The sequence below is a fragment of the Varanus komodoensis genome, unplaced genomic scaffold, assembly GCF_004798865.1.
Source record: "Varanus komodoensis strain SLA01 unplaced genomic scaffold, ASM479886v1 scaffold12, whole genome shotgun sequence".
NCBI classification, from domain to species: domain Eukaryota; kingdom Metazoa; phylum Chordata; class Lepidosauria; order Squamata; family Varanidae; genus Varanus; species Varanus komodoensis.
In genome coordinates, this window is record NW_025335349.1 from 14848507 (window position 1) to 14862347 (window position 13841).

The 13841-nt window shown below is 39.1% G+C and overlaps 1 protein-coding gene across 5 annotated transcripts in view; it reads right to left on the reverse strand.

Moving 5' to 3' along the window:
- UBR5 (ubiquitin protein ligase E3 component n-recognin 5) overlaps positions 1-13247 on the reverse strand; it is an 80402-nt gene extending 67155 nt beyond the window's left edge. For 4 of the 5 annotated variants that reach the window (XM_044421740.1, XM_044421738.1, XM_044421739.1 and 1 more), the window contains exons 1-6: positions 12905-13247; positions 3937-3981; positions 2577-2658; positions 2342-2418; positions 1451-1570; positions 113-302 (exon numbers count right to left, since the gene is read on the reverse strand). In XM_044421740.1, the coding sequence (XP_044277675.1) occupies positions 113-302; positions 1451-1570; positions 2342-2418; positions 2577-2658; positions 3937-3981; positions 12905-12966 (576 nt within the window). In that variant the 5' untranslated portion in view covers positions 12967-13247. The remainder of the gene's footprint in view (positions 1-112; positions 303-1450; positions 1571-2341; positions 2419-2576; positions 2659-3936; positions 3982-12904) is intronic. The other variant, XM_044421741.1, reaches the window with a different exon arrangement.
- Between the last annotated feature and the right edge of the window lie 594 nt (positions 13248-13841).

A 13841-nucleotide genomic window follows, 5' to 3' on the forward strand; every position in this document is an offset into this window, starting at 1 on the left:
ACTAAGCTGGCACAAAGTTGGTGCCAGCTGGACTTCACAGAGGAGAGTTCATAAGAATGTTCACTAATGCTCCTTTTCCACAGAATCTCTGAACTACTTGTAAGATTCATACCTGTGAAATGAGCTCTTCTGGAATAACAGATGCTGGAATCACTGGTTGAGGCTGACTACCCAATAACCCAGATCCTCGATCACGTCCTGTTCGAATAACACGTGTTTGCCTCCGAGAATCTCTGGCTCCAGCTGATGATCTACCTGAGGATCCTCCTCCACTTCCTCCAACACCTGAACTCCACCGGCTTCTGAGGAATTTTTTAAAAAGGCAACTAAGCTATTTTAAGAGATCTCATATCCTTGAATTATTACATACTAGCCATTTGTTGCTATTTGTTCACCACAAAAGCATATCTTCTGTACAACAGAAGTATAGTTTTGTAAGTATGACTTCTTAACAGACTTTTTCAAAGAAAAGCACAACTCACAAACCAAATCGCACAAATTATGATAGACACTTCTTTTCTTTTCTTACGGTTAGTCTTCTGTTGCAGACCATTTCTGACATTCTTCAAAGCAACACTAAGACACACACATATGTGCAAAAGGACAGCACACTTAAGTTCTCATATTCAGGAGCTACAGGGCTGATTGCCAGTCTACATATCATTAGATTTACTTCCCTTTCACTAATTTCTATACAAAAATATCTACAAAATTATAAAATACTATAACATTTTAACAGACATATAATGGTAGAAATATATTAATTGCCTCAGACATACCATTCATGTGAAATTAGCACTAATCTTGATTATAAAATATTTTGATTAGTGAAGGTATATTCTGCAATATACTCTAAATATTTTCTAGAAAGAAACAAAGAATTGTTTTAATTCTTATTAGCCAACTACATTTGACACAATCCAACCATGAGGAAACTCAGGAATCTTATTTTAAGTACACTTAAGCTGAGGTAGTGAAGAATCCTAGTTCAGTACAGCAGAATAACGACTGTTGGAGATGTCTTGCAAATGTAGGCTTTAACTAGAAGTCCCATCATAGTTCACTTTTCAATCATACTACTTTTAGTCAACTAGCATGTCATGTGTATTTTTAATGTTAGTGTCACATTGTGAAAAGAGAACTAAAAATATGACATTTTAGGTAAACACTGTTCCCCTAAAATAATGTTATCAGTATTCAGAAAAAAATCTAAACAGACTATAATAGTAGCAGCAGTTTTTGTACAACAAAGTAAATTACAGATTGTGTCAAATTCTAGGTTTAATTTACCAAACATAGGCTCTTGTTTAACAGCATTTTTCTCAAATGCTAGCTAAAGCACTGCTGCATTTCAATGATTATCATACATATTGAAGACACTGTTATGTGTTTTCACACATAACCAAGTAGGATACAAACAGGTTCCAGCCTCAACCCTATCAAAACTTACCCAAGGGTGTTGCCTGCCAGTCTGCCCAGAGTTTCAGAACCAGACAGAAACCAAGGGGAATCACTAGTCCTGCCTGGCCTGGATGTCCTTCCTGCCCCTGAGCCACTGCTCAACTTTGAACTGAAAGTAAAAGATGGTAGATCAGTCACAATACAATCCCAAATGGGTTAAGAACAAAGCCTGGAATCCCAGGTTCAAATTCTCAGGGACTTAGTCTGGTAACATACCAGCTTAAGCAACACCCTTGGGGAAACTTCAAAACTTAGCTATAGGATATGATGATCTAACATGAAAAAGGAAAAAAGCATGCAAAGCACTCCAAATACATTTGATTTATGAAGAAATGATTTCTTATAAAATAACCCTCAGTATTAGCACTCATGGGGAAACTACACTATGTGTCTGAATGTATATACAAGCATTAGGTTAAGAATTAATATATTTGTAGATCAAAGTCACACCAAAAACCCTGTTGAAACTCAAACTTGAATTAACCTGATAGTAATTCTGTATTTAAAAATTTTCAGCCAAATAAAAATGTGACTCCAGAAAACATATCCTGGAATGTGGTTATAATGCAGGGAAAAATGTAATGACAAGCTTTGGCTCTTCTGTTTCTTAATTTCTAAAAGTTAAATTTTATTCTAAAATTTTAGAATACCTGAAATTTTAGTATTTTAAGACTCAATTCTGATTTTTCAATATAAAATGGCTATTAGATTGGTTTTAATTTTTGACTTGGGTTTCCAATGCCCTAATCAGCTTACTAAACTGAGAAGCACAAAACATCTTCCTATTTCCCAGATTCATTTTTAGTTATGAATTTAAAAAAACCATTTTAATACAGTGATAAGAAGTTAGATTCATGTTATAGAAAAAAGTACTTCTTACCCATCATTATTATCAGGTTTACCCAATTCCAATCTGTCTGGCTGAACTAAAAAACCAATCCTGCAGACTCGACCATCCTAGATTTAAAACAGAAAGCATTCATAGTGAGACAAACTTCAATTGAACAGAAATAAATTTTTCAGTAGTAGATAAATTGATCTAATTGAGTTTGAGGAAATTAGGTTTAAGTAGAGGATAATAACATTTCTGTCTGAATATATTTTGAGATACTTACCTCAAGAAGAAATGCAGCATGATTTGGTCCCACCACACATTGTTTAATAGTAGCTTGTTCCAAAACATTCAAAGGGGGGTGGCTGCAAGCAAAAAGTGAGCATGTATTTTTAAAGACTCTGTAGTCCAAGAAATAAAAGAAAAACAAGTGGTATATGGAATATACAACAAACATAACATCTGAAAATGACCAGAAATGTGCCTCACTTGAAAAAAACTGACATGCTTTGAGCCAGTAAATTTAGAAAATGAAGGGGGGAAAAACATTTATGAGAACAACGATTATAGTTGGGAGCGACAAGGTTGGCCATTTTGAGCAATCATTCTCATGGACTGCCGGCTGCATCCCAGACAATTCGGAGTCATCATGTGAAACAAATTACAGTGAGATTGTGGAAGATGGGCTAGGTCAATATTCTGAAATTAAGGAGGCAGAGGTGATTCTCTCAAGGCCAGGCACTTAGCCAAGCCAGGCAGTTTCTGGAAATGACTGAGAGGTACAGCCAGTGTGAGTGGTCTCTAAGGATGGGGAATTCTCAGATGCAGACCTCCCCCCTCCCCACTCTCAATCCCACAGGAAGGAGGTGTGCTCACTTACAGACAGCCTCTATTGAGGGGATGGGACCCAGGCATGTTCATAAGGAGAGTTCCTGGAGATAAACACTAAATTGAATTCAACAAACCTCTCTGTGCATGCTCAGAAATCCATTCTGGGTGATTTGTACTTGGGAGTAATAAGGGAAGCTTCAGAACAAAAACAGTCTGAGACTGGAGATTGCTTGCAGGAGGAACCTTGGCATGTGACAATTATACTGTGGTGATCAGGGAACATTCCACAGTATTTTAATGATGTATTTTCAAATGCACATCTTTATGTAGTAGAAAATTGATGTTAAAAAGGTGTGCCTCAAAAGCTAATGTTTTCTGACAGGTTATTTATAAACATTGTTTTTGTTTGTGTTTATGCATATTCACTCTCGCAAACGCTGTATCTTTATTCCTTGAAGAGCAATTCAAAGGCAGTATGAACTTGAGATTTTTGTTCATATACACATAGCAACAAACACATCAGGACAGAGCTGTATGGGCCATACTGTGGCAACCCATCTTTAAAACCCACTCAAAACAAATCTCATAGTACCATTATAATTTGGACTCCAGTGAAGAATCCAAAGCAACCATTTCCACATGGTGCTATGACCACTAAAGGAACATCAAGTGATTTCTCCCCACCTATCCACCAGTAACACGGGTAGCTGAGAACCAAACCAATTGTGCAAGTTTTATGCTATCAATTCTACAAATACAAATTATGAACAGTTAACTTTTGAGGGGTGTTACAGCCTCTAATGCCATCTCACCTATTTAAGTTGTATTTGTTGAGCTTCTCTGAAACCTCCCTTAACCTGCAAGGGAAAATAAAACATCTTTAGTATATACAAGCTTATGTCAAGGAAAATGTCACTTGCTGCAATTTACCTTGTAGTCAATAGATAGGTTTATAATAGTAATTTAAAAATTCAGGTCTAGTGAAAGCTGAGCAGCCAGAGTAGCAGCTGAGCAGAATTTGCAATGGTCAGGGATCAGGGCAAGTTTTAAATATTCAATACCATTTGGTTGACCTTAACAATAAAAGTTGATTAAGAAAATAATGTTTCCAAATATAATCACATGCAAATAAAAGTTGTGAAAAGGGAATAGTCAACCCCTTATTGACAGTTTGAAAAAACTATACCCTTGAAAATGTTAATATGCAATAAGTTAAAATATTGTTTTTTGTTGTTAAGGCCTCTATCAGGTACAGCACATATTTCTCATGATCTTCAAAACTCTCCACTGCTATTACCCCACTACCCCATTATTCTTACAGTCTGTGCTCTTCCACTTCCCTCGGTGATCTGAAGTTTTCTTGACCCTCTCTTCCTGCTCCTTATACTGGGAACTGTTTCCCAGAACTAATTTTACATCCTTCAAATTTCTCCTAAAGATTTTTTTTCTTGAAGATTTTGTCAAAAACTCTTAGCTAACATACCATGCTATAACTAAATCCAAGTATATGTGACTGAATTGTACATAGTCTTTCTCCCGTTTTGTCCATCTTCTCAACCCTGCACACATACAGTTTATTTATCTGTTTGGCTTTTTATTGTTCATTGCCCCTGAATTTGCCTAGATATAGAATGGTGTGCAAAAATTATAAACACAGAAACATATCAAGTCAGAAGGGGTCTCCCAGGTCATCTAGTCTGACCTCCCGCTCCAGCCAGCTCCACTCATGACATGCCTACCATATGAATGTCTAGCCTATCCTTTTTAGAATTCTTCCAGGGTTGTCATTACATAATGTTTCAATTAACATAAGTTAACATAGGTCACTGCCTGGCGACAGTGACACACACGTTGGTGACTTCCCGACTTGACTTCTGTAACGCGCTCTACGTGGGGCTACCCTTGAAGACGGTCCGGATACTTCAATTGGTTCAAAATAGAGCTGCCAGGCTGCTGACAGGGACTGGGCGTTGTGTTCACATGACTCCAGTCCTCCGTCAGCTCCACTGGCTTCCCATTGAAGTCCGGGCCCAATTCAAGGTGTTGGTGATGACCTATAAAGCCCTTAACGGTGTGGGTCCTGGTTACCTGAAGGAGCGCTTACGTCCATATATGCCCACCCGCCCCTTGAGATCTGCGGGAGAGGCCCTTCTCCGGGAACCCTCTGTGAAGGAAATTAGGAGGGTGAGTACTCGGAGGGCTTTCTCTGCGGTGGCGCCCAATCTATGGAATGCACTCCCCAGAGAGGTCCGCCTGGCGCTGTCGTTATTTGTTTTTCGGCGCCAGGCAAAGACCTTTTTATTCAAATGTCATTTTAACTGTTAATACTATTTATTCATTTTATTCTTTGGCCAGGGTGACTTAATTTATATTGTTAATTTATATTATTCTATTTTGAAGTTTATTTATGATTGTGAGCCGCCCCGAGGCTTCGGCAAATGGGGCGGCATAGAAGCCTCCTAAATAAATAAATAAATAAATAAATAAATAAATAAATAAATAAATAAGGATAATTCATTTCATTTCATTTTTTCAGAGAAAAATAAGGTGCATAACTACAATATGTTGCACTTGGCAACTTTCGTTTCCTAGTAGCTGGTAAGCCATTAAATACAAGTGACTAACAGGTCTTCCTTGCTGCAGCATTGCATATCCACTATATAGCTCACTGCCTAGCACTGATAATCTTGGACAAAAGGATTGCATCTACCTGAATCAACTCAACAATGAGTAAGAGAAGTATTCAACAATTCACATACCTCAGAGATTAAGAAGAGCAGAAAGATGGAAGAATGACGCAATTGTCAACAATGCAACTTACAGGATGAGTAACAAGGAAATCATAAAGAATTAATGCAAAATGTTTTTCCTGTAGAAGAAACCTTTTATGAGGTTACAACACATGGATACAGTGATGCCCAAGTCAAGAGTTTTGAAAGTTGAAAAATATATACTTTTAGAACAACTCTAAAAAGAAGGCATCAACATCCATGCAGGCCTTCCACATTACAAGAGCCAGAAAACAAATGATGAAGCTGCTGCACTCGAGAAACATTTCAGTGCCCAAGTGAGGAAAAAGTTACCTTATGAGTTTCTGAATGGAATTCAAAGAGCTTGCAGAACAACCTTAGAATAAAAATTGTTTGCCAGATCTGAAATACTTCTACAGCACTACAGTCTTTTAGAAAAGCAACAGCTAAAAACTGTCTGCAACATTCAGCTATGCTACTAAGAAGGTTTTGCTATGCTAAAAGAAAAGAAACCAGTTTATGTTCTTCTAGGAATTAAGTATCAAGGAAAGAACTCAGTAGCTATGAAAGAATCAGCAGTGGCAAAATTTATTCATATGGGTGCCTCCCATATTCATGTCCAGTCATTTGCAAGTCAGCCAGCAAAGGAAAGAACGTCTGACCTTGCATTCAACAGAATGAAGGGCCAGCTAATGGGGGAGATGTGAAGTTTATGTATACTTAATATTTCTCATAACACCCTGATTAGGTTTCTCCAGTGTTTGGTGTTTCTTAACGAGATCATGCTCTAGTGTTTTACTTTCCTACAAAAAATGTGAAAGTTCATTTGTAACAAAAAATAGACGCCAACTGCAAATGTAATATTAATTAGGAAAGCTTAGCAGCTTCAAAGTTGTAAATGTTTTTCAGATGATTATCCATAGTATGATAGAGATTACATGCATGTCATCGAAATACATATTTTTCTCATTGTGAAATGGAACTAATATATAACCACTGTGAAAATGAAGGCACCCAATACAGGTAGTCCCCAAGTTATAAACATAAAGCCTATTAATTTTAAAAAATTATTGCAGAAAATCACCATAGAGAGAGAAGTGAAAGGCGAGAGAGGAAAGCCTCCAAAGCATGCCTCCTGCCCCACCTATCCAGAGAGCAAAATCTCTCTGACATTTCCTTGCTGCAAGGAGAAGACACTGGTGAGTTTGGGCAGGGAGGGGCCTAAAGATATTTGTGATTATTCCATTTTCACAGGAGTCCTGAACCTCAACCCTTGTAAATGTGGAAGGATGACTATACGTGATTTAATTTATATAAAATTTTGACTTAAAAGACGAATTTCCCTTTCCTCAGTAACAGAACTTGCTCATGGCCAAGGCTGCCTGTAATCTGAATGGGGAGACAGTCAAATTCTGTTGAAATAGGTGTGTAGTTGCCAGCGTATCTTTGAGCTGCTATACATGTGTGTCAACATTTATTGATACCTTCACTTTTGTCTTAAATGCAAACAATACAAGGAAAGTACATACTATTTTCTTTACATTTTGGCAACTATTTTCAATAAAAATTTCTACGTAACTTTAAAATTGCATCAAGTATGCTCCAATTTTTCACATCAAATATTTCTGGTGTAGTGGGACAAAGAATGTCATTGCTGTTCACAAAATATATGTAAAATGAACATGCTAAATAAGATCATTATCCAAGGCAACAGAAAATGTTCTGATGAAAAAGATTCTATGTACATTTTTTCTTTTTTTCAGAAAATGCATATTATTAGGTCTCTCCATGCAAACTGCAGGAAAAGAGGGAAAAACAGGATTCTGTTATACAACTTGGGGATCCCACCAGACTGTTATACCTGCAATAAACTGGACTAAACCAACTATTTTTTTCCTAAAGTGTTTTTACCAGTCGCATTCACATTTTACAAGCCAAGCAAATTCATATTTTTTGTTGTTACCAATATTTTACTTGAAAAATGAATTCAGTAATAAGTATTTGCACTGCCTAGTTTTATATGCTTATGCATTGTAGGGAAAAATGGGAAAAGCAACTAAGATAACATTCAACTGATTGCAAGGCTATCTCTTAAAATACACAAAAAGGGTACACTTTTCAGGACCCAACAAGTAAGTACCTAGAAAAAAACTGTATACATTTATAAAAATGTAGGTGCCCTCTTCTACCCAGGAAAAAAGCCAGCATCACAGAGGTCCTATCAGCATTCCTGTGCCATAGACAAAACAGACTAGTAACATCATATATTTTGACAAAACTTTGAACAACTGATATTTCTGTTTTGACACTCATTTTGATATAAAACCAAACAATAATCAGAAGAAGGGGGCCTGGCTTGAAGACAACAAAGGAATCTATGAATCTTCAACAAAGACTAGGATAACACATAATCCCTTTGTGTCACTTTCCCCACTTTCTGATCCTAAGTGTGCACTTCCAGGAAAAGCCCTTGCAAAATGTTCAAGTTGTTATATTCAAAACACCTGTCAAATACCTGCTTTACATGGCATAAAAATATTGTGAAGCAGTTAACAGGTATTGCAAAAAAAAGTTTTAAAAATGCCCTGGTAAGAAGATTATATCCTTCCTCTAAATTACAAGTTTTTCCACTTTCACAGGGATCCTGCACCCCTAATTCCCACAATTGTGGAGAGCTGGCTATGTGTCTTAAAGACAAATTTTCATTTTCTCAGGAACAAAACTCCTTCGTAACCTGGGAACTACTTGTACTGCATCAAAAGAAACTTCAAATCCAGGTGTCCAATTTTTTTTATCCAACAAAAAATGTCCCACAATCCTCTAGCAAGTGACAAGGCCCAGTTTTCTTCCCAACACTGTGATTATGACAAAGCTCTTGGGGCAGTCCCTGTCTCCAGAATGCCTGCCAAGGTCCACAGTGCTTCAAACTTCTCAGAAAAGTGTAGTATCAAAATAAGCCACTGTCTTTTTCTCTAGTTTTCACTAGAGGAGGTCTAGGGCTTAGTTCTGTGCTGCCTGATACCAAGAACAATCCATCCCCCAGCTTCCAAGAATTATGACTATCTCTGACCAAGGTCAAGGAAAAACATTGATCCTTGGTTAAGGGACTAGATTCTAGCAACTACAAATATTTAGTTGGCCATCAAAGCCAGTTAAAATTTGTCGAACTTATTAGATCAAAGGCTTCAAATACAGCAAAGATACATAATACTTAAAGAGTTCTGCTCAAATCTAAGTATCATAATTAAATAAAAATGTTGACAAACCACAAAATTCTCAGAAGGAAATTTTGTTAAGGCAAAAGGCTGAGGACTGGTCATGAGATAAACTTGAAGAGTAGGAATCTTCCAAACCACAGTACCAAAGGGGATTCTGAGGAATGAAAACAGGTGATATGCAGAAACCTACACAGACTCTCGTACAAGTGTAATTTAACACATATCTAGCCATTCTTTCAGACTCATGAATTTCAGCTAGAGAACTGATACTTTTTCCATGAGAACTGATACTTTTTCCATGAAGAATTACTCACTCTATTTTTCTTCTTTTAAGGCCAATTTTTAAAAATGCATTGTTCTGTTATCTGTGGAAGCTCAATAAAAGAACTGCATTTTCAAGGGATTGTTTAATATTTTGGAACCAGAGGGTAGGAAAGGAGGGACCAGTTCAGGACACTACAGCCAAAATACACTGTATCAAAGCTACAAGTAACTTTTTTTCAGGTGACTCTCCCTAAGAAGAGCAAATGCTTATATATTATATTTACATTCCTTGAAGGAGTAAACAGTGAAGCAAATTAAAACCCAATCTGTACAAATGACATATTAGGATTCACTGCACCCCAACTATAATAATTACTTATGTTATGCAGCCTCCATTCATTTCAATGGGAGTAAGGAAAAATTCTGTAACATTAAAAATTAATGCAAAATGTGGACCATATTCTTTGCATTGACCCTTCAAAGTTCAGAGAAGGCCCATATTCCATATACTTATTATTCTTTAAAAACATTTGAACAACAGGGAATTGTTTGTCCTTGTCTCTAGATGTAACAGACTGACACAATCTCCAGACTTTTATATCTCCATAGGATTTCAACAAAGTACATACCTCTGGAACCAGACTAACAGCTGACAAGTTTGTTACAATTCAAGTTCCACTGATTTCAGTGGGAAGAAAATGTCTACAGCAACCTTCCTCGACCTAACACCCTCCAGATGTTTGGAACTGTGATTCCCATCAGCCACAGCAAGCATGACCAATAGACATAAATGCTAGGATTTATAGTCCCAAACATCTGGAGGGCACCAGGTTGAGGATGAAGGTTTCCAGAACACCCTGACCAAGCGAAGCATCTTTCAAACACTGACAAAGGATTTGGGGAAGGTATGGCCAGAACTATACATGATGAGAAGTTCAGGGATATTGCCAAAATCAGCTTCTTGTACAAAGATGGATATCACTCTGCCATTATGTACAGTATCACTTATGTTGGAAAATCATGCATTTTCTTGACACTGCCCCATATCATTGTTGGCTACCACTGATAGTGTGAGAAAAATATAGTGTTGTAACAGTGCAACAGGATAACTGCATGTTATCTAGGGAGAGAAACTATTTGACTGAGGGATACAAGTTTGTCAATAACGCATCTTTTTCAGGGTTAAATTCCTAGTCCAGATTTCCACTTTTAAGCCATCATGATTACAAGTCACACATGCTATGGCAAAGCATTCTAAATCAAAAAGACACTAAAGATCTTTTTATTTTAGAGAATCTACCCAAAAGGTAAAACATTTACTACCCAACTGTTTCTCAAGTTTGAAGAGCTCAGGATACTTTTCTCCCCTCAGACAGCAGTAAAATGAGCATCTAAACATAACCTAATATTGCAGGAGTCAGATTTTAATCATAAACTGGTGGGAACAATTTTGAAGTCACATGGTGTTACAGTGGTTAGAGTGTTAAAGTAGGACTCGAGTGGCTCTACTTCACACCACCACTCACACATGAAACTCACTGTGACCTTGAGCCAGTCACTCTCTTCCAGCCTAACCTATAACACACTGTGTTCATGTGAGGAAAAAACGGGGAACAGAGTGAACCATGCATGCTGTCCTGAGCTTCTCTGCAACAAACGAATCAAAAAGTTCATGAAACGAGCAAGCATAATCCACCAGTGCAAAGGTTGATCGACCACCATAAGAAAATTGTCATAGTAGACTGCTGACATTCATGAGCAATGTTTCAGTGGAATTTTAAGTAATACCTATTGCTAAGTAAAACTTTTTTTTACCATTTACAATATGCTTGATTTGAAGGAAAACTATTAAGAATATTGTTTTGGAAATGATGGTTTAAAAAAACAGAGAATCCTTCAATAGTATAGTAAGAAAAATAGAAAACATTTAGAAAAATACTTATATTACCTATTGCACAAAATAATAAAAATCCACAAATATAGCCCAAAATGACAAGTTTGACTGCTGTAATCATAGCCATATCTATTAGGAAGAAAATCCCACTAAATCTAATAACTAATTTCTGAATGAACATTCTGATGATATGACTGTATGAGTAGCTACATGAAGAGGCTGATAGCCTTCCCTTATATTATCAATGTCTTACCTGCACCTTCCTGCAATAATATTTTAAAACTGCATGCCACATTCATAGACATTGCTGAGGCTATAGCCAATCTCTGAGGTACTCCTCTCAGCACATGATACTCGCTGCAGTGTAAAATGTGTCACCGGGTCATTCAAGAGGAAGAAACCACACCCAACCAAGAAATTGCAAGCTGCAACCCCTCTCTAGGTTCAAGTATATACAAGATGCTATCAGAAGTGATGCTCATGCAACCATTCAATGCCCACTCAGTATTAAGCATTTCACTTTCTTTCTACTGACACCTTTCCCAGCCATCTTCTTCCTAGACAAATTGTTGACTCTGCAATCCATGCAAACTCATTAGGGAATAAATGCAACTGAACACAGTGGGATTTGCTTCCAAGTAAATATGCACTGGATTGTGCTGCACAATACCAACAAAGGCTTGGACTATATACAACTACAATGAAGATCTCAGAGTCCCCTTGAAAAAAGAACATCTCTCTGTGTATGCATTTATTTCATAAAAAGATATAGCCTACATGTCCATTGTACCAAAAATATTCAGGGGCTCTACTACAGAAAGTTGAATATTAAAAGAAATCTCATATCCAGCCCTTTCAGCTTTCCATTAAATGCCCAGGATAATACATTTATCAATTCCGAGACTGTCTACTCCAGTAAAATCTATAAAGGGTTTCCCACTTAAATAAACAACTGATACAACAAATGTACTAATTTACATTACCTTTTCCCATCACTAACTTGCATTTACATTGCTCCCCCTTTACTTTCTTCATTTAAGACAGCCATGATTCGCGACTTTTAGAGCAAAAATGTCGCCTTCTGACCATGCAAATTTGGATAACCCTTTGTAACAGTCCAGGAAATGAAACCTTCAGCGTGTGGTACCAACATTGCCGCTCCTCAAAAGCGCATGGAAGCGCTCGAGTCAAGATCAACTTATGCATATCTACCCCAAAATAGGTTTAGGACTGCAGTCTTAACGTTGGTGAGAAGGACTGAAGGGTCAGATTCACTCCATTCTTTGCAAATCCTGACACAAAAGCCAATTAACACGTTTCCACCCGGTCCCTTCCTATATGTACCCTGAATGACTAAATCCAAGGAAATCTGCGCCTAAATAAACGTGCATCGCGCTGCCTGCACCTCTCACCCCGAAGCGGCTCCAGCACTTACATCCACGCGGCGATCCTCATCTGAGCTATCATTGAGGCGGGCAGGTAAATTTCAGTCTAGACGCCCGGAAGGGTCGCCCTCCAAGATCCCCCTCCAGCCCTTCACTCTCGTCACCCAAAACACACGGGGCTCCTCCCCTCACGCACGGGGGGCTCCTCCCTCTCTTCTTGATTTCCACCCCTCCCATGGGGGGGTGACTAGCCTCCCCTCCCTCCTCACCGGTCATTGAGCTGGTCCTCGGTGCCCGGGAGCGGGTGTACCACGAAGTGGATCGATGTCATGTTTCGCTCTCCCTCCCTCGAGGGAGGCGGGCCGGGAGCACAAGGAGGAAATGGAGGAGGTGGAGGGAGGGTAGCAAGAAGGACGGACGAGGGGGGGCTTGGTGACTCCTTCAGGGTGTCGATGGGTGTCTCGGTCACACTCGGGAGCCTTCGCTCCGCGCAAGGAAAGAGATAAGGCGGGGCGGCAAAGGACACGGGGAGCTCGCGGCGACGGCGGGAAAAGGGTTCGGTCAGCACCCCACTCTCACACGCACCGCCATCTTAACTTCCAAGCGGCCCCTCTCTTCCCTCCCTCCTTGCGCTGCGCCGGGAACAGAGGAAAGGGCGGGACGTCTCGTGCCTGACTGCGAATTGCAGATGGCTTCTCACTAGCAGAGCAAAGGCTTGGATGTAAAGCTGGCAATGACTGGTCAGCAGGACAAGAACCGGCGTGATTGCGTCAGACGTGCGTTTTGAGAAGGGAGGGAGGACCAGAGGGGCTGTGTGGGTGCGCGCGCGCTGCTTTATTTCTGGTGCTGACAGGTTTGAGCAGAGGATGCGCGTCAGCGCCGCCTACTCCTGTTGGGCGGGGAATGGGACGTATTAATAGGAGGTGCGTTCAGTTCTCTGCTTGTAGGCCTATTAGGCGAGGGCTGTATAGACTCGAGGAGGAGGCCGTGTTAGGACCGGTTAATACGGTCTGTAGAATTGAAAGGGAACAATTTTTCTCGAATAGACCGACGGAGAAAAAAGTTGTATCCCGCGTTACTTCAACTTGCAGTAGACCCATTGAAATGAACGGGACGTCCATTGGATGCAGCCTTGTATTTAATGTTCCGCAATGTGAGAATCCAACCTGTCAAGGCATAATACAGCCTTTGGTTTATGTCCTCCTT